The 21846-nt window shown below is 37.7% G+C and overlaps 1 protein-coding gene across 2 annotated transcripts in view; it reads right to left on the bottom strand.

Annotated features, from left to right (window-relative positions):
- Positions 1–21846, bottom strand: part of TBC1D5 (TBC1 domain family member 5) — a 563684-nt gene that overhangs the window by 89739 nt on the left and 452099 nt on the right. For both annotated transcript variants that reach the window (XM_082625793.1, XM_082625794.1), the window contains one exon: positions 12032–12117. In XM_082625793.1, coding sequence (XP_082481919.1) covers positions 12032–12117 — 86 coding nt within the window. The remainder of the gene's footprint in view (positions 1–12031; positions 12118–21846) is intronic.

Here is a 21846-nt window from a genome sequence, read left to right as displayed (position 1 = left end):
GAAACTCAAGATTTTATAGGCCTTTATAAAAACTATGTGATAAAGGTTAGTTTGCTATTACTTATTCCTTAGGAATCTGCCTTTCAAGTGAAACATGTTTCCTTTCATCTATGAAGACCATGGTTATTTTGCGTGTGGCATGTAAATCTTTGTGACTGTTATGTGAAGCAAAAGGAGTGCTTGTTAGGGATAGAAAAGCTAGCCCTCACGAGAGGGTGGATATAAGCTAGACTGTAGGGCTCACCTAATTGGGTCTGAACACAATTTGTAATATTTGTTTAATATAACAAATAATTAGCAATTACACATTAATCGTGATTGTATAAAATCATGAGATAAACTCCCCAAGACGTATCTGTAGGAATAAATTTTGAGGTTTCTATTTCTAGAGTGGTGGTTTTCAACTAATTTATTTTCTGACCCAGTATCTGAGAGGGATACAAATCTCTCCCGTTGACCGTGGCTCATGGGAGTCTCTGGCCTAGGGAAATACATCAGAATGGAAGAGGATACAATTCTGAGTAGCCCACCTGGTGGGGAGTTTTGCCCTCTTCACCTCTCTACCTTCACTTTGAGAATCACTATATATCTTCACAATTAAAAAAAAGATCACAAGCAGCTGTACTTAACATGTATCAAGAATCAACTGTTAAGAGTTTTAAGGAAGGAGGTATGGGAGCCAATAAAGATAAAGAAATGTGTGAGTGCACATAAAAGTCCAAGGAAACAGTCACATTAAAAAAAGTACAGCCATGGAAGGGAACAGGTTAGATGCAGAAAAAAAGAGGAATTTATTTTCTCTCAATTGAAAAAAAAATATACAAGACTTCTGCACTAAAAACTATAAAACACTACTGAGAGAATGTGAAGAAGACCAATTGAATGAAGAGATAGTCCATGTTCATGGATTAGATAATTCAATAATATTAAGGTATCAGTTCTTTCCAAATTGAACTATAGATTCAATGTAATTCCAACCAAAATCCCAATAATTTTTATAGAAATTGACATGTAGATTCTAAAATTTATAAGGAAATGCAAAGAACCCAGAAGAGTCAAAATAATGAAAAAAGAATAAAGTTGGAGGATTCAGTCTATTTAAAATCAAGACTTGCTATAAAGCTACATAATTCAGTTAGTGTGGTACTAGAGAAAGGATAGAAGGTCCAGAAATTGGCTCATATCTATATAGTCAATTGATTTTCAACCAAGGATCCAATTTAATTCAATGGGGAAAGGAAAGACTTTTAAACAAGTGGTACTGAACTGCTGGATACCTTTATGGAAAAAGATGGACTTTAATTTTTACCTCACTCCACACACAGACATTAACTTGACGTGGACCACAGATTTAATACAAATGTTAGGACCACAGAGCTTTTAGAAGAATACAGAATATCCTTGAGACTGTACAGTAAAGGGCTAACTCAGCAGGCCTGGACTGTCCAAATCCTGCACACTGCAAAGTTGTTTAGGACTGGCCCTCGAGGGACAACTGGGAGATAACCTCTAGCCCTTGGAATATCCTGCCTGATAAAAGTGTCTTTGTAGACCTGGGGCCTTGAGTCACACCAAAGTTTACGCTAACAATCAGATTTATGGTAAAAGTCTGTTTTTTTTCAACCTGGGCCCCTGCCACACTATATCAGTCTGACCTCTGGAGGGAACTGGAGATGGAGTAGCTAATGTTAGTCACATGGTTGCTTCATGACTACATGACTGACCTCTAATAACAAACCTTGGGGTCATCAAGTCCTGGGTGAGCTTCTCTGGTTGGCAACACTTCACATGTGTTGCCCTACATGGTTCCCAGGAGATTTAAGCAGTCCACTGGGAGCAGATACCTGGAAAGTTGTACCTGGTTTCTCTTAGACTGTGAGTGAAAAATGTTGCCTGCCATATCATTAAACAAAGGATGCTGCAGCCATCAAGCCATCACATTATAGCCTCCCCAGTGGTGAGCCCTGAGGAAACTCAGGATGGAAACCGAATGCCCACCATCTAGCAGTCAACTGCTGCAGCCACCCTGATGGTGCACCCTGAGGAGACCCTGGATGAGAAAGCAAAGGATGCTGGCCCCAGGTAGCTGAGGTGCACATCAAAGGAATGATTTCAGTGAGCCCAGACTCTTGCATCTTCCCATACATACATAGAAAAGTGCTACATTCTTTAACGTGAGATGTCTGGCTTTCTTTAATTAACAGTAAACTTTTGATGCTGCGACTACCTGGTATTTGTTGCAAAAACGACTGTATATCCTGGCTCCCCCCTTGCCTCTTCAGAGCAGTCCCTCAGAGTGATCTGAGAGTCCTGTCTCCCTGGCTTGAAGACCTCAGAAAGTCTGCCGAATAAGACATAACCCTCAGCTTTTAGGTTGTGCATTTTTTCAGTCGACAACACCAACCTTCTTCCCTTCCTGATTTTAATCTACAGTCTTTTGCCACAGTATACTATAAACATGAGTCTGTCAGCTTTTCTGAGTTCTGTGAGTCCTTCTAGTGAAACATCAAAGCCGAGCGTGGTCTTAAGGACCGTCAACAATGGAAACTAAGGTGAGTCTTAGATAGGAGATTTCTTCAATAGGAAAATAAAATGCACTAGCCACAGAAGAAAAAAACTGGTAAAAGAAACTTCATTGAAATAATAATTTTCTGCTCATCAAAAGATATCACTAAGAAAATGAACAGGCAAGCCACACACTGGGGGAGGATAATATTTGCAGTACATTTATCTGACAAAGACTCCTATCCAGAATATATAAAGAATTCTTACAAATCGAGAATAAAAAGACAAACAACCCATTAAACACAGGCAAATTACCTGGACAGTTCACAAAAGAAGATATACAAATATTCTATGAAAAGATGCCCAGGAAAATGCAAATTAAAACACAGTGAGATACCATTTTCACGCCAACTAGAATAGATAAAATCAGAAAGACTGACAGTAGCGAATGTTGGCAAAGATGAAGAGCAGTTAGAACCCCCATAAATTCCTGATGAGAGTGGAAAAAGGTGTAATTACTTTGTAAAACAGTTTGTAGTTTCTTATAAAGTTAAACATAGATCTATGCATTAGGACAATTTAATTTCTAAGTGTTTACCCAAGGGAAAGATAAACACCAAAACCCAAAACAATAAACAAAAACATCAAAACACCTGTACAAGAATGCTCTTAGCAGTCTTGTTCATAACACCCCAAATCTGGAAATAACCCAGTATCTATCAACAAGAGAATAGATAAATAACTTGTGATACATCGTATAGTGGAATACGACTCAACAATCTAAAGGAAGAAACTACTGATACATGCAACAACATGCATGAATTGCAAAAACATTATTCTGAATGAAAAAAGCTAGACAAAAATGAGTGCATACTGTGTGGCTCTATTTAGGGGAAGCTCAAGAAAAGGCAAAACTAATATAAGGTAATAGAAATCAGACAGTGGTTGCCTTGGGATGAAGGGTTGGAATTGACCGTAAAGGGACACGAGGGAATCCTCAGGTGAAAGAAATGTTCACTCCAGATATATTGTTTTAGATGGTGGTTACAAGGGTATACACAGCTCTCAAAACTCATCAGACTGAACACTTAAGATCTGTGTTTTGTGTACAAATTACACTTAAATTTTTTAAAACAGGAGAAAGATTTATTTACTCTGCCCTAAACAGGAGATAGTTTTACCAATTTACCTAAATTGGTTAGGAATTAACAACTCTCTTTGATACAAGAGAAAGAGCATTTCAGACATAGAAGTGTTTATAGCACAAACTCTTATTTGAGCACAAAAATATCACAAAATTACATTTATATAGAAATCAGTGTCCTTTAAAATTCTGATCAGCCTATTAACTACTAATGGACTATAACCATGGACTTCTTGGCTTCATGACTTGGGAAATATCATTAGCATATTATTTCTTTACCATATTTTAGCAATAAAATACTTCTGAGTAAGTACAATAAAGCCTAATTTAAAAATTCTTGTGGACCATATAAAATGGAAATTGGCCAGAAGAATTTTATAATGCCTTTTAGGTATTCAAAACAGTATTTATTTATTCAGTCATTAAACTAAATACTCACTGAATACTAGAAACAGTGCCAGGTACTGTGCTAGGCCCTGGCAATATGAAGACTCGAGGATTCAGTCCCTGACATCCATATGGTTACTCTATAAATGAGGCTAGAAAGCATTTAATCATTTCACCAGTATTTGAATGTGTTCTCTGTGCCAGGTACTGAGGAAACAGCAATGACAGAGGCAGATGTGGTCCCTATTCTCACAAAGCTCAAATTCTAGCATAAGATGACAACTGGTAGAAGAATTCCTGAGCTTCCTGGGATCACGCACTTTCTAGGACATTCTTGTTAGGCCAGGACCTGAGAAGAATGCTCCTAAGCTGAGGCAGATCCTGATCCCAAGGAGAGACGGAAAATTATTGGCCATCAGGCATTCTTGGGGTAAAAATGGACTGGACGCCATCACTACTTCATCGCCTGGAGCCCAGCTGAGGAATGCAGAAAACATCTTCAAAGCCCAGAGAACACTCTTATTAGAATCATCTTTCCCTGGCTTCCTGCTGGCTCCCATGCAGGGATCCTGACAAGGGGCCTTCTGTAGAGGCCTGCCAGAGGCCTGTACCTGCCAGAATTCTAATTCTGGAATCTTTCATTATTGGTATCAGTTAAGTTGTTTAAGCTCTGACACAAGGCAGGGGAAAGCTGGGAATATTAGCACAGAGAATGCTATTGCTGATCTGGTGAGTGGGCAGATCAGGAACTTAGCTTGGTTTCTTCCATCTCTACCAAGGCCTCATTTAATCAAGTGAAATGTCTAACTTTGGTGATATGAAATTGCTTAAGCAAGTTAAAAGACCTATAGTTGTGAAGTCTGTAAAAAGGCACCACTAGATAAAGTGACACGTGGCCTTGAGTCACTGCTGACAGCTCAGGTGTGATTATTTCATCACCTCTGCAGAGCAGATAAAAACTACACATTCTGAGAAATTGTGTTGTGTCATTTTCAAAACAGAAAACCCATGAATGCTCTGGAATAAAGAAGGTATAAAGGAGTAAAGAAGAATAAAGATTCTACTCTTACTATGAGAGGTTGCAGTATTTAAAAACTATTAAATTCTGTTCCATGACTTCTCAATTGGGCATTTCAGTGGTCATAGATTCCTGAGTAAATTAGATGGGTCTTTCTGAAGACCAGTCACAATTTAGATGTGCTTTTTTTTTTTTTTATGGTTATTTAAGGACAAAATTGGAGTAGGATTTGAGTGTTAAATTATTGTTCTGAGCCCAAAAATTGAATGAATAACAAAATGTCAACTCCCATTTTTAAAGAGAAATTTGCAAGTAAGTAAAATCAGAGCACAGTGAATATTACCCACACACGTAATGGAAAATCTACCACTAAAATACCTAGGCACTTGTGTTTAAAGACTTAATTATAGCAATCCATGGTAAAGCAGAGAAGAGAAATCAGGCTTCTTGATTTCTAGAGATATTCTTATCTCAAAATCACATGTCATCTTTGCATCCTCATCCCTCATTTGGATAAGCAACACAAATAGAAGTCCATTGCCAGAGACGTAGCAAGTATTAGCTCCCTGCTTTCCAGGTGTCTGCCTGCCTCTTGTCTGTCCTCTGCTAACTGATCACTGCGTGGGGTTCCCCCATGAGGATATATATTCCCTCTAGACCATCCCCACTACCTGTCTTGCTGCTCAATGACAGTCCCAATGCATTAACTCTTTAATAGCCTCTATACAGCTAAGAAAGTAGTTGCAAGGCTAATTATGGCTGAAGGGTCCAGCTTGGTAAAAGCATCTTAGGCATTAAATAGCTAAAGGGGGACTTTCCCGAGGATTTTGCAGCTACAATAGCTTCTGATCATGGATAAAGTAGTGGCACAATAAACAAACCTCTGGGGAATAATGTGGTAGTTATAAGGGCTACATACAGAATTAGGAGTACTATTTGGCAAGATCACTAAGCTTGTCTCAACCTACACTCCCTATACTGGTGACTAAGGATATCCGTGCACCTTCACCCGTGCTGGCTTGCCCATTCATTCATTCAAAACCACTTTATTGAGGTCTAATGGACATACAACGGCTGTACCTATTTAAAGTGTACAGCTTGATAAGTTTGGAGATAAGTACACATCTGTGAAACTATCACTACAATCTATGCCATAAACCTATCCATCACCCCCAAAAGTTTCCTCCCACCCTCTTTATCACAACTATTTTTATTTATTTTATTTTTTGTGATAAGAACACTTAAGATCTACTTGCTTAGCAAATTTTAAGTACACAATATAGTATTATTAACTATGGGCCTAGGCCGTACAGTAGATCGTGATGATTTACTCACCTCTGCCTCGTTTATTTTATTTTTTTTTTTTTTTCTTTTTGCGGTATGCGGGCCTCTCACTGTTGTGGCCTCTCCCGTTGCGGAGCACAGGCTCCGGATGCGCAGGCCCAGCGGCCATGGCTCACGGGCCCAGCCGCTCCGCGGCATATGGGATCCTCCCAGACCGGGGCACGAACCCGTATCCCCTGCATCGGCAGGCGGACTCTCAACCACTGCGCCACCAGGGAGGCCCTGCCTCGTTTATTTTTAATTTGCTGATTTGAAAGGTGAAAAACAGTGCTTCATAGGTGTTTTAATTAATTATGCATTTCTTTGATTAATTATGAGTTTGAACAGCTTTTTTAAATGTTTATTTGCTGTTTGTAATCCTTCTTTCATTGAGTGTCTACTATATTCTAGGCACTATTTTAGGTGCTGAGGATAAGACAGTTAACAAGACACACATGCAGAGTTTACATTTCAATGCAAGAAACAAACTATAAAAACAAACCAAAAAGCTGAATAAAAAATGAAAAATACCATTTCAGCTATTAAAAAAAAACCCACAAAAACAGTAACAAAGCAAATTAAAGGGACAGAGTAAAGTGGTCCATTACTTTAGACAGGGCAGTCAAAGAGAGGTTCTCTGAAGAGACGATATTTGAACACAGACTGAGCAGTAAGTGTGCCATGTGGATTCTTGGGGAAGAAACCAGACACGGAGAAAAGCAAGCTCAAAGCTCCTGAAGTGGGAACTTGCTCAAGAGCTGGAGGGATGGTAAGCAGCCCGGTGTGGCTGGAGTCCAGTGAACGAGAGAGCAGGGTGGTGGGGTTGGAGAGACAGGAGCCAGATCATGTAGGGCCTGCCTTGCAGACCACTGAAAAGGCTTTGGATTTGACCCCAAATATTTTGGGAAGCCACGGAAGGGCTCTGAGCAGAAGAGTGATAGGATCGGACTTGCACAGGGAGATGAGTTAGGAGACCGTGGGGGTGAGATGGGCAAGGCCACGTGACTTGGTGCCACCAATGCAGAGAGAGGTAAGTGGCTTAGTTCAGGATATAGTTTGAAGAGGAGTTGCTGATGCACTTGACGTGTGATGTCAGAGAAAAAGAAGAGTTAAAGGCAACTCTAAGGCTTGATCATCTGGGTCATGACATTCATTGTGATGCAGAAACACTGGGGGAACAACAGGTGTGTGGAGGTGGAATCAAGAGTTTAGTTTGGAACATGTGAGTCTGGAGTTCAAGGGAAGAGGTCAGACTGGAGATATAAGTGAAGGACCCTTTAGTCATAAATGGAATGTAAAGGCATGAACCTGGGCTGAGATCCTCTGGGCAGAGAAGAGTATGGCAGGAGATGTGATGGCCCCTGAAACAGATCTCATGTTTCTTACTGAACAGTGTAAGTTTCTATACATTAATGATATTATAGTTTGTCAGTCATTTATACTACAAATATTTTCCCAATTTTCTGTTTCCTTTTTGATTCAGTTTATTTTATTTTTGACATCTACTTAAAAACAGTTGTGTAGTAAAATCCACCCGTCCTTCCCTTTGTGATTTCTTCCATTACTTTTAAGGCTAAAAAGTTTAGTAACTAGAGGTCAGACAGACATTTGTGTTTTATTTCTATGTTTGCTTGTTTGAGTGAACTTTGATTAACTCAGAGTTTATTCTGGTGTGTGTTAAGTTTATAAGTTGATACCTTTTCAAAAGATTTGTCAAGTTTCCCAGTACCATCTCTGAACTCTTTCTTTCCTCATTTACCGGTCTGTGATGTCTTCACACACTACACTTTATTTGGTTCAGTTTCAATTTCAAGCTTTGAAACTGCAACAGTGATGATGAGAAATCTGCCTTGCATCCTTACAGTGTTACTTTGTATATAAGAATCTCAATGTGCTTACACGGAAATACATAAAACAGAACCAACATTTTTGAGAAGAAAAATGCTGGGACAGAAAGCTAAATGGAAGAAAGATAAAACATGAAGGGGAAAAAGGAAAGGATACAGTCTATTTCCTTTTTTGAAAAAAAAAAAGTAGATGTTGAAAAATGTAAAAATAGAATCATGTATACATATAACAAATACTGAGTAACCTCCCCACACCAGCCAGGATTATTCCAGGTGCCCTCAAGCAGTGAGTAAGACAAGGGACCTGCCTGCAGGGAGCTTGACTTTAGTGGGGAGGTTGAGGAGATAGATGATACATATGTCTATGACTTCTGTGAGTAAAGAATGCTATGAAAATAAGATGGGGGCAATGGGGTAGAGAGTGACCAAGGGAGGTGAAGACAAAAGGGAGGTCAAGAGAGGCTTGTGTGAACATATGGATTGCTAACAGGCACATGAAAAGCTGCTCAACATCACTAATCATTAGAGAAATGCAAATCACAACTACAATGAGGTATCACCTCACACAGGTCAGAATGGCCATCATCAAAAAGTCTACAAGTCTTTTGTCTCCTTAGGTAGGTTTATTCCTAGATATTTTATTCTTTTTGTTGCAATGGTAAATGGGAGTGTTTTCTTGATTTCACTTTCAGATTTTTCATCATTAGTGTACAGGAATGCCAGAGATTTCTGTGCATTAATTTTGTATCCTGCTACTTTACCAAATTCATTGATTAGCTCTAGTAGTTTTCTGGTAGCATCTTTAGGATTCCCTATGTATAGTATCATGTCATCTGCAAACAGTGACAGCTTTACTTCTTCTTTTCTGATTTGGATTCCTTTTATTTCCTTTTCTTCTCTGATGGCTGTGGCTAAAACTTCCAAAACTATGTTGAATAAGAGTGGTGAGAGTGGGCAGCCTTGACAACCTAAGTGTCCATCATCGGATGAATGGATAAAGAAGATGTGGCACATATATACAATGGAATATTACTCAGCCATAAAAAGAAACGAAATTGAGCTATTTGTAATGAGGTGGATAGACCTAGAGTCTGTCATACAGAGTGAAGTAAGTCAGAAAGAGAAAGACAAATACCGTATGCTAACACATATATATGGAATTTAAGAAAAAAAATGTCATGAAGAACCTAGGGGTAAAAGAGGAATAAAGACACAGACCTACTTGAGAATGGACTTGAGGATATGGGGAGGGGGAAGGGTAAGGTGTGACAAAGCGAGAGAGAGGCATGGGCATATATACACTACCAAACATAAGGTAGATAGCTAGTGGGAAGCAGCTGCATAGCACAGGGAGATCAGCTCGGTGCTTTGTGACTGACTGCCTGGAGGGGTGGGATAGGGAGGGTGGGAGGGAGGGAGACGCAAGAGGGAAGGGATATGGGAACAGATGTATATGTATAACTGATTCACTTTGTTATAAAGCAGAAACTAATAAAAAAAAAAGTCTGCAAATATCAAATGCTGGAGAGGATGTGGATGAAAGGGAACCCTCTTGCACTGTTGGTGGGAATGTAAATTGATACAGCCACTATGGAGAACAGTGTGGAGGTTCCTCAAAAAACTAAAAATAGAGCTACCATATGATTCTGCAATCCCACTCCTGGGCATATATCCAGACAAAACTATGATTCGAAAAGATACATGCACCCCTATGTTCATCGCAGCATGATTTACAATATCCAAGACATGGACGTGGAAACAACCTAAATGTCCATCGACAGATGAATGGAAAAAGAAGATGTAAGTCAGAAATAGAAAGACAAATACCATATGATATCACTTATATATGGAATCTAAAATATGACACAAATGAACCTATCTACAAAACAGAAACAGACTGACAGACATAGAGAACAGACTTGTGGCTGTCAAGGGGAGTGGGGAGGGGAGGGATGGAGTGGGAGTTTGGGATTAGCAGATGCAAACTATTATACAGAGAATGGATAGACAACAAGGTCTTACCGTATGGCACAGGGAACTATATTCAATATCCTGTGATAAACCATAATGGAAGAGAAATGTAGATACATGTATAACTGAATCACTTTGCTGTACAGCAGAAATTAACACAACATTGTAAATCAACTATGTCAAAAAAAACACAAAACTGTAAGAGAGAGATAGGCTTGCCTTGTGTGAGATATTTGTGCTGAGCCATAAATCATGAAGCTGAAAAGGAAGAGGGGAGGTGGGAGGAGAACAGGGAAGCACTATGGCCCCAGGCAAGCTCAAGCAAGAGGGAAGAGAAGGGGAGGGTGGAGGAGATGAGGTCACTAGGGGAGGGGCAAGGGAAGAAGACTGGATTATGGGAGGTATCAGGAAGCCTTTGGAGGCCCAAGTGGGAGTGTGATCTAATCTGCTAGAAACTGAGAGTTTACAGGCTGTCCTGTGAAAACTAACCTGGGGGAGGTGGTGGGCAGAGGGTACAGGGTGGAGATTAGGGGAGAGAAGAAGGAGCTCCAGCTAGAAAGATCCTGTATGAAGAAAGTACCTAAAATATACTTTTTAAAAAACATATCAAAACTAAATACTTGACAGGGAGGAAATACAAGTGATTAGACTGTAGGATTCCTGAGGGTTAGGATTTTTGTCTGGTTTGTTCACTATCTCCAATGCCTAGAATACTGAGAGTCTGGCACTCAAGAAGAATTTGTTAAATTAAATGAACAAAGTGACTATAGGGAAAAACCTTTTATTTGTGAACCAAGAATCAAATGAAATGAACAAACAGAAAAGAGTTTCACAGAAGCCTTGTGGGCTACAGAACTGGTCTCATAATTACACAGCCCTTCAAAACATGAGACAGACTTCAATCAAGGATGGGTAATTTAAAAATAACGTTACACTAAGGGTTCAAAATGCAAGTTTAAATTTATCTGCTTTCTTATAAAATCCTTCTCACCCCTCAGACAACGAGTTTCGATGTGTCAGGAATTATGTCTTTTTAAAAAACTCTCCAAGTAAGAGCAGAACACATCATGTATGTGTACTCCAACCATGTATATTTAGGTTGTTGGAATTCTACTGAAGAAAAGCTAGCACACAGGCAAAATGCTGAAGGAAGAAAATTCGGACAACTTGCAGCATTTATCATGACTAACATTTTAGTCTACCAGAGTAAATTTTGAAATTATGTTCTAATTTGAGATGGTTCTGGTTTGATGAGTTAACTCTTGAGACATCTGAGTGTAGTATTATGAAAGAACGAAACTGTTCATCAACCCTTTATGCCAGTGTTAATTTCTTTTAAAAGTAGGATTTTAATGTTTCTTTTTATTCCTACAGTGACCCGTAAAATTTCTATGTATGTAATCACAAATGCACACACAAGATGCATTTATAAGCTTATTGTGTAGTTCTAAAGACAACTGGGAAACCCAGTTTTAATTTTGTTACTGAAATAATTTAAACATATATTATAGAACTGCTTCTTTTCAATCAACAGCAAGGATCTAGAAAGAGACTGCACAAGCAGGCACAATTTATTCAGGTTTCTTAGTGTTAGAAAAACAAAGTTGCCAAACTTCAATCTGTAACAAGTACTCTTACATTTATTTAATTTTTCATCTTACCACTGACATCAACATATATTCTTTGCTCATGCTTTTAAAAAAAACTCATAATTTATTTTACAAAGATTCATTACATGCATTAACCATTGGTATACTCAAGTCTGGGAAATTATTTTCAGCAAATTTCCTGACGATCTCCAAGCTTAGTGACTTTCATCAGAGAAAGAGGACTTACCGGCTTTTATTCATGAGGTCTGCTCCTCGGGCTTTGTAATAATCTAAATTTGGATGGAACTGATAAGTCACTGGTCTTGGATTTCTCTATAGAAAAAAAAAGCAGTAAATTAAAATGTATAAAGCTATTTAAATTATACATTAACATATAAAAGAATGAAACAACTGTTTTTATATTCTTTCAGAAAAAAATATGTATAATAATGAAATTTAATAATTAATGTGTTTGTTTTTTTTTTTTTTTTTTTTTTAATTTGGCTGCCCCTCATGGCTTGTGGGATCTTAATTCCCTGACCAGGAAATGAATCTGGGCCACAGCAGTGAAAGTGCCGAGACCTAACCATTGGACTGCCAGGGAACTCCCTGTTTTTTTTTTTTGTTGTTGTTATTTGTTTGTTTTTTGCGGTACGCGGGCCTCTCACTGTTGTGGCCTCTCCCGTTGCAGAGCACAGGCTCCGGACGTGCAGGCTCAGTGGCCATGGCTCATGGGCCCAGCTGCTCCGCGGCACGTGGGATCTTCCCGGACCGGGGCACAAACCCATGTTCCCTGCATCGGCAGGCGGACTCTCAACCACTGCGCCACCAGGGAAGCGTGTTTGTTTGTTTTTAATGCTGAAGTTTTGCCTTAACTGATCTTAGTCTGATTAAACACTGAAATTGTTTTAATACACTTTCTTTTTATCTGTTTCATAGTTCACACAGATTTATTCCTTTCATTAGATTTCTTTTTGATAATTTTGATCATTTTCAATATGCCTTTCCAAAATACAATCAGACAAAATTACAACAAAACTGAAATATTATGAGATTAACACCAGCATAATCTATGCCTATGGCCTAGGAGACACAAAGTGTCAAGAAAGCTGCATTTGAAGAAGAGCAAAACTCAAGTTAGTTTTTGATAACCAAAGTGCTATATATGCCCACTAGATGGCATACCAAGTCTTTCTTCTCCTAAAATGAATGCGTTATTTCAGAATTCAGCAATTCTTTTGAAGTTTGCAGTTTCTATGTCATCTATTCTTATATACGAGTTTAATAAGTGCCCAGGTAGTAGAAATACAAAAGCAAACTGACCAATGCACATTTTCATAAAAGCAGCAATACACTGTACTTTCTGGCATTTAGTATTATTTATAAACTTGCAGAAATGTCCTTGAATCATTAGGTTGGGTGTGTCTATTTAAATAGGTTGCTATTATTTAATATGTCCATTATTTAAAAGTATCAAGTCCCTCAGGCAAATAAAAATTAATCAAATATACTTCCAGTTTATAAAAATGTAACACGTTAATAGCATAACTTAAATGAATACCATCATCTCTGAAAGGTTAAATTATATATATTTTTCATTAAATAGTTTTTAATAACTTATAAATAAATGTGTTCCAATGTTTACCTGAACATATAACTCAAGTTAATAATTAGGACTTTGAACCAGAGAATGCCCTGTCCTTTGAGAGATCTAACTAGACATAAAAAGGCTGCATTTTATCTTAATAGAAAATTACCAATATGCTTTGCTATCAGTCCTTGGAGATATAATCCCAAGGCACAAATATACTTGCATGTAGGCGGGGGTACATAATTGCTAAGGTTAAATAGTTTGAAATTCATCAAGCTAACAAGCTGCATCTTAAGGCCATGATGGACCTTTTCTTTTTCTGCTGAAAAGAGAATATTTACAGAGCTCAACCCTCTCATATCTCTTCCAAGTCAGCCGTAATCATCTGACAAAAATGACAATCCCTTGATTTAGCTCCAGCTACTACTCCACTGGTTTGGTATTCAACACAGTTCTACAATAATCAAATCTGAATTGCCTTGATGAAGATAACTGATGCTTCCATGACTACCATGCTATTAAGTCTAACAGTGCAACTTCTAGCTCTCTAGGAATTACATAGGTTTCCTCTTGGTAGCTGATGACAACCTGGACCCAAGCACAACGGGAAAATGAAATAGAGGTCAAAGCCACTGGCAGACTGACAGTGCATTCATGATTTATTTTAAAAATTAACTTTTGTAGGACTATCACTCATAACCAATTTCGTTCTTTATTCTCAGTACCTGGAAACATTTTGTTTTCGTTACTATAAAAGGCTTTTCTTCTCTGACTTTCAACAAATTAATAAAGGATTATGTTCCTCTTTGCTAGAAAACAATGAAAGAAGGGAATGCATGGAGCAATTTCTTGAAACATCTTTATAAAGAAATGACAAGCAATTCAAGACACGAAGTGCTGATCTATCTAAGCACTTAAAGCCATTATTAGGAATAATGATCTAACTTGAACATATGAATGAGGCTCAAGTATTGCTTTCACTGAGCCCTATTTAAATTCCTAGGAGACTCACTAGTATCAAAAGGAGAGGCAGTTTAAAGTGCCACTGTACTGGGATGGAAAAGAAAGAATCAAAAGATGATGTTGAAAAATAGTATTTGAAATGTAAGAAAATAAAATCAGAAGTAAGAGTTGGAAGTCATTCAATAGGGTTTTCTATCTGAGAAGGTGATACTGTTACTAAAACAGAAGTATGTGTACACATGGATGGTCTAGACCAGTATTGTCCAACAGAAATATAATGTGGGTCACAAATGCAAGCTTCATATGTAATTTAAAATGTTCTAGCAACCACGTTAAAAAAAAAAAGAGAAAAAAAGAGTGAAAGTAAATGTAATAATATTTTGTTTCATTTGGTATATCCAAAATGTTGTCATTTTAACATGTAATCAATATAAAAAATACAGATATTTTACATGCTTTCTTTTGTACAAAGTGTTTGAAATCTTGTGTATACTTTACACTGAAAGCACATCTCAGTTTGGACCAGCCACACTTCAGGTGCTCAATGGCCACCTGTGGCTGTAGCTACTGAATGTCTGATATCTCTGTAAACCAACATGTGGCTATAGAAATCAACAGGTATAGCCACTTATTTTAAAAGGGCACATGCTTTTTTTTATACATTAAGATTCAGTACTGACAGTTCTTTAATTCACCTATAATTATTCTCTTTTAATTTAGTTTAGTCTCTTCTGAATAAGGTTTTAAAAAGTCAAGAAATTTTGGAGCAATATCTTCTCACACAACTATGTACCAAAATGATAGCAATGGTTTCCTTAGCAGGATGAGATTAAGTGAGCAGAATTCTAACCTCATGCAATTGAAACATTTTAAAAGTAACATTTGCCTTTCTTATTTCAAAGGATTTTTTTCCAAATAAAATTTAACAGAAATATAACAGTTTTGATTTCTATTTTTTTATAGATCTGGAATTTCCTCTCAAATGTAAGAGCCACTAGAATTCTACACATATAAAACTCTGTATGTAAGAAAGACCAGACCCAATGACAGTTGTAAATTCTCATTGTGTAGGACATGTGATGCGGACAACTTTAAAAGTATGTCTTTGCAAAGGATTGGAACAATTAGTAATTATTTTAAACCCACTTTCACACAGTCAGGATTTCAAATATTATAAGCTTTTCCAAGCCAATGTACATTAAAAAAAAAAAAAAGCAAAAACAACAAAAAAACCCCACTTCTGTTTATTTGGGGGAATTTTTCTTCAGAAGAAAAAATGGTAATTATACCCTAACTTATATTGGTCTGTGTACAAAGGAATACCAATTATGTTTCATGACCTGAGAAGTCTACATAACTATATATGAAAATGCAGAAATCACAAATTCAATCCACCCTGGGTTTACCATGCCTTTCCTAGACCAACCTGGATGGACTTGAAATAAATCTTCCACAAGGTTGCAGCTAATTAACTTCCCAAGTACCACTCCATCCTTCTCTGTTAACAAGCTGCTGGAGCTCTTCTTAAAGCTTTCTCTTCAGCATGTTACTTTATGGTAATAGAAGAAGAATGCTGAAACGCCCACCTGTGGCACAGATAGGCTGAAATCTGGGGAGGCAGCTTAGAGCCTTGTGGACAAAATGACTTATAGAAGCAGGATAGATAATAGTAGAAACAAGTGTCCTAGAGGGAACTATACGGAAAAAAACAAACCAAACCAAACTCATGTGGTACTTCTGAAGTTTCAAAATGCTTTGGTTAATTTGGCGTGATCAAATCAATTTACAAGTAGTGCTTAAATGACAGCAATCAATGTTAGGGACAAAACTGATTGAAACCTAACCTCTCCGTTATAGTTAACGTTCTTCACTTCTGAGTTCTATATTACATGATAGTAAGCTGTGCCTTAATGTAATTTCAGGTAAAACACTCTGTCCCTTACTGAGTGTGGCTTTTGATGGTGGACAACTCTCCTCCGCTCTACTCTGTAATAGAAGGCCTTCCCTGCCACCCTAACCCGCACAGTAATATTTCAGGAATTTAAGTTCAAACTCACTTTGCTATGGTAGTGTACAAAAATATTTAAATGCTAACCCACACTAAGTACAACTAACCACAAGAAGTACAATTAACTACAAGATGAAATGTGACAATTTTCCTTGTTCTGAGCCTGGTGAAATCAAAGTCATCCAACAAAGGTCATCACAAATAGTACTTTCTAGACTGATCCCTCTAACTCTGGTCCCTCACCTGAGGATGATAATCTCCTTTTGCCTTGTTAATGGACACTCCAGAAGGAAAAGAGTCTGAGGTACTCATCCTGCTTGGAACACCACATCGCCTGCCTTTCAAAGGGCTGGCTATTTGTAAACACATGTAGAACTGAACGGAGCAAAAGATAAGCAATTCCAGTGATCCTTGTTCTAATCTATGAATGTACCAGCAGGAGGTAAAGAAGAGTTAAAGTGTTACGTTAGAAACAAAGGGACCAAGGTAGACCTAACATCTGCTTTAGAGGCACAGGCTGCCTGGCAGGGGAGGCCAGAGATATGGAGTCAGGGAGGTTCAAGTCCAGAGCCCGCCCCACCCACTCCTGGCTGGGAAGGAGTCAATTTACACTCTGGCTCTGGTTTTCTCATCTGCAACATAACGGAAAGGATTAAACGGGACAATGAACATTAAGTGTGGCACAGTGCTGGGCACTTCGTAAAAACTCAATAAAACGGAAGCTATAATTCCCTTCTGATACCACTAAGCACTGATAAACAGAACTTTGACAGCAGATCTGACAGCCTGACGACTTGAAATCCATGATAAGAAACAGGTAGAGAAAGCAGTGTTTCGTCCTTCTGATAACCATATATAAACTTAGGGCAGATTTTACCAAACATTCCATTTTTTAAAAAGTAAAAACACATATTTAGGAAAATATATCATGCACATTGGACCTCATACGTGGGGAGCAAAGCTGTCTTATTTCTCAGAACAGGAGTACGCACATACATACAATTTTTTAAAAATTGTAAAACCACATACTATTAATGCACAGTTGTTTGCCAGCTAATGAGGTTACAGTATTAAAGTGATTTCCTACAATAAGTCCAAATTATTATTTTTATAGTTTATTGGTTACAATTTTTACATTAAACTGACAAAGTTCTTGTAGCGCTTGTTTAATAGAAAAGGTTAATTTATATTTACAATATAAATACAATGTCTGTTCGGCATGAAGAAAATATTTGACAAATGAAGAATTACTTAGTTTGCTTTCCCCTAATACCTTGCTACCAACTCTTAATTTTTAGCATGCCAGATTAGGGGAAGAATAAGGCTCAGAAGGAGAAACAGCGCTGTAAAAAATACGTCGAACGTTTCCCTTTGATGAAAAATGAGACTCTTATTTTAGTGAATATGTTATTGCCTCAATGCTGGGAGAAAAGCAACTGCCATTAGAAAAACGAATTGCTCAGCTGTTTATAAGCAAAAAGCTCTGGGGGAATTTCTCAGGACCCCAAAGGCAAAGCATTACAGGGTTATGCAAACATATGTTGCAGGTGTTTTAGGGGAGACAGGTGGGCAAAACTCAGCCCTGGAAGAGTTAGTTTAATATGCTGTAGCTGAAACGACGTAACCTAAATGCATCCAAGTGCAGGGCTGCCATGGCACCAGTGAAGAGCTGCAGAGCAAAAGCTCTCCCTAAAATAATTATCTTGTTAGTGCCAAGCAAACAGCATTTTTCCTTCTTGTAGTTTTACAGAAAACAAACACTGTCAATTACTTTTTCTCCCCGCCTCCCCAACTAAAGGTATTTTAAACCTGGAACAAAGAACAGCCTGAAATAGTGATAATTATCCAAAAAAGATCAGGATGAAGTATTGTTGCCTTCATTTAAACAAATATTCCTAAGAAGACAGTTTGTTGTAATATCCCCTCTTTGGTGCACTAGGCAACATTAGATTTATCATAATTCTCCTAAAGCCTAAGATATTTCTATATTAAAATGCTAATTTTGTCTTTTCTTTTGCCTGTAATTAAAGCTGGAGAGATTTGAGATCTGATATTCACTGATTGCTAGAGGGTCCACAAAGGTCTCAACATTTCTGTTTCTTATTGCTACATACTGCCCTCTTCATTAAAATTAGATAGAGTAACACAGTGGATCAAAAAGGCAGCCACTATAATCCTAAATGCTCACAAAATTCCCTTAAAAAAATATATATAAATAAGTGGCATTATCTAGATATTGCTGTCAAACCTAGATTTGTATTTTATTTCCTTCATCATTTATCTAGGAGTTGATTTTCTTTTTATATTATGTGCTATTGAGACAGTACTGATTTTACCGTTATGTATTTATGTGTAATAGTAATATTGAGCCATACCTTCCTTATATAAACCACTTTTACTTTTTTTTTTTTAAGAACCCATGCCATGAATTAAATGCCAAATGCTTTGCATAAAATAAGTTCACAAAACATCAGATTTGGAAAAACAAAATCTAGTTTGGTTTTTTTGTTTTACAATATTACAAAATCTAAAACGTGGATACCACATAGACCTTCATCAAAAAAAAAAAAAAGAAAACAAATCTTTTTAACAAGGTTGTAAATGAGAATTTCACTTCAGTACCAGATTAAAATGATCTCTGGTTTATATACTAATAGTTCCTATGTCTTTTGATAGGAAATATATATTACACATACTAGGTATTAAGAATCTTAGTGCATTTGACAGAAAAATTTAAGTAATTTCAACCTATGAATCTAACAGATTAAAACAAAAAAGAAAAAAAAGAGAGAATTTAAAAGAACTTAAAAAAAAAGGAAGCAGAAATTGTTAATTGGTAAAGACACAGACAAAACCTCTGAACCCATGCCAGCCTCATTTTACATACTGAATAAGCCCAGTTCCCTACAGTGACATCCACATCTATACCTTGGCAAGCCAAGATCTCAGATGGCAGAGAAGCATTTTAAACCACCTGTGCGTTAGCTCTGCTGTAGCTTCATACAATAAATAGACACCAAAAGAGAAATAAAATTTTTTCCTTTTTCTAATGTATTTACATTTTGAATTTAGCAGGCAGGAAGATGCCAGATTAACATGCCCCCCTATATAAATAAATAAATAAATAAATAAATAAATAAATAAATACGGGAAGCAGTTCATGTTTACACATTTTCTTTGTTACTAATCCTGGGCCTCAAAATATTCCTTTTAGGTAGTTGGTGAGCTTTGTTCAGCAGCACTGAACTCTTCACCTTTTCCCTTCCTTGAATATGAGCAGGGTGGGGGAGGAGGAGCCTTACTTCAATGGTTTAGAGACAACTGGAAACCCATTTATCTTTTCCTAAGACTGAAGGTTTCCAACCTTCAATGATACAAAGCAAAAAAGGAAAGAGGGAATCTCAAAAAAAAAAAAAAAATCCTAAATATTCCATTTTGGGAAAGAGACTTAAGAAACTAAAATCTCAGATAAAAAATTACCATCGTAAATTTTTATTTTTAGAAATGTTAAAATAATTTTAAACAAATTATCATCAAAATAGAAGCTATTTACAAAATGGTTTTAGGAGTTTTGAATCCTCAAGAATAAGTCTATGTGACCCCATAGGACTGAGAACCCTGGTTTGAGAAATTTTACCCCATCTTCTTCCCTTTTGTGATCTGCTATTGTAATTGCCAAGGCAACAAAAGCTGAGTTCCTGCACTGAGGTCTGGTAAAAGAAAGCCTTGCACACACTTCTCATGCAATATTGGGAGTAACTTCAATGATAAAACATCTTGCAATTAAAAATTCTATTATATAAGTACACTTTTACTAAGGTCATTCACTTACACTATCTTTTCTGATACTTTTTAGGATATCCATGAAGTATTTATACTGAACTCTGAAATGTCCAAGAGAGAAATTAGAAAGCAAACATATGGCTTCCCTGGTGGCGCAGTGGTGAAGAATCTGCCTGCCAATGCAGGGGACACGGGTTCGATCCCTGGTCCGGGAAGATCCCACATGCTGTGGAGCAACTAAGCCCATGCGCCACAACTACTGAGCCTGTGCTCTAGAGCCCATGAGCCACAACTAAAGTCCGCGTGCCTAGAGCCTGTGCTCCGCAACAAGAGAAGCCACCGCAATGAGAAGCCCATGCACTAAAACGAAGAGTAGCCCCTTCTCGCCACAACTAGAGAAAGCCCGCGCACAGCAACGAATACCCAATGCAGCCAAAAATAAAATAAATAAATAAAATAAAAAAGAAAGCAAACATAAACTATAACACACAGATAAGAGTTTTATTTTCCTGAGTGAGACCAATCTCTACTTGAGAAAGTGTGTCAAGTTAGACCCAGAAACCATGGGAAAAAGTCCCTATGGATGGACTCTTGCTTTCTTGATTGTTTTATTCTAGATTTCATTGTCATTATAAAAAAGAACACTGGGCTTCCCTGGTGGCGCAGTGGTTGAGAGTCCGCCTGCCGATGCAGGGGACACGGGTTCGTGCCCCGGTCCGGGAAGATCCCACATGCCGCAGAGCGGCTGGGCCCATGAGCCATGGCCACTGAGCCTGTGCGTCCGGAGCCTGTGCTCCGCAACGGGAGAGGCCACAACAGTGAGAGGCCCGCGTACCGCAAACAAAACAAAACAAAAAAAAAGAAACTGACGTCAGGTGTGAATTTCTCTACAGAGAGGATAATGTCATAAAGTATTCTCAATACCTTTTGATAGAGCTCAGCCTTAAAAGCGAAGCCCCCCTCAAATATCTAGTGATTATTAATAGGGACTTCCCTGGTGGTCCAGTGGTTAAGACTCCGAGATCCCAATGCAGGGGGCCTGGGTTTGATCCCCGGCCAGGTAACTATCAATAGATCCCATATGCTGCAACTAAATGATCCCGCATGCCGCAACTAAAGATCCTGCGTACTGCAACTGAGACCCAGCACAGCACCCCCCCGCAAAAAATCTAGTGATATTAATTGGTGCACCATTTGCAGGCTGCTCACATAATATCTATCCTAGGGGTTCTTAATCGTTTTGGTGCCATGGACTATTCTGCTTTCTGGTGAAGACTTTGGTCTCCTTTTCAGAATAATGTTTTTAAATACATAAAGTAGAATACATAGGATTATAAAGGAAAACAATTATACTGAAATACAGTAATTGAGATACTGAACAAATTTATAACACAGTAAAATGTGCCTTTTTATTAATGTATTAAATAAAATATATGGCTGGTCTAATCATGACTACAATTTAGAAGTAGTGATGAATATAAATGGTATTTCAAGATATCTTCATCCACTGTAATGTTATATAAAATATCTGTGTTGCTATCAGTGAAAAGGTTTCAGGTGCTCCTAATACTACTGTCCTTTGTTGTCTTCATCCATTTTTCAAGGAAATATTAATATAAATTTTCTGATATTTTCAGGAGAACAGTGAAGTATTTATACTGAACTTTGAAATGTCCAAGTGAAGAGAGAAATCAGAAAGCAAACATAAGTTATAACA

The sequence above is a fragment of the Mesoplodon mirus genome (assembly GCF_964341445.2).
Source record: "Mesoplodon mirus genome assembly, chromosome: 6".
Taxonomy (NCBI): domain Eukaryota; kingdom Metazoa; phylum Chordata; class Mammalia; order Artiodactyla; family Ziphiidae; genus Mesoplodon; species Mesoplodon mirus.
This window is presented reverse-complemented; position numbering and strand designations above follow the sequence as displayed.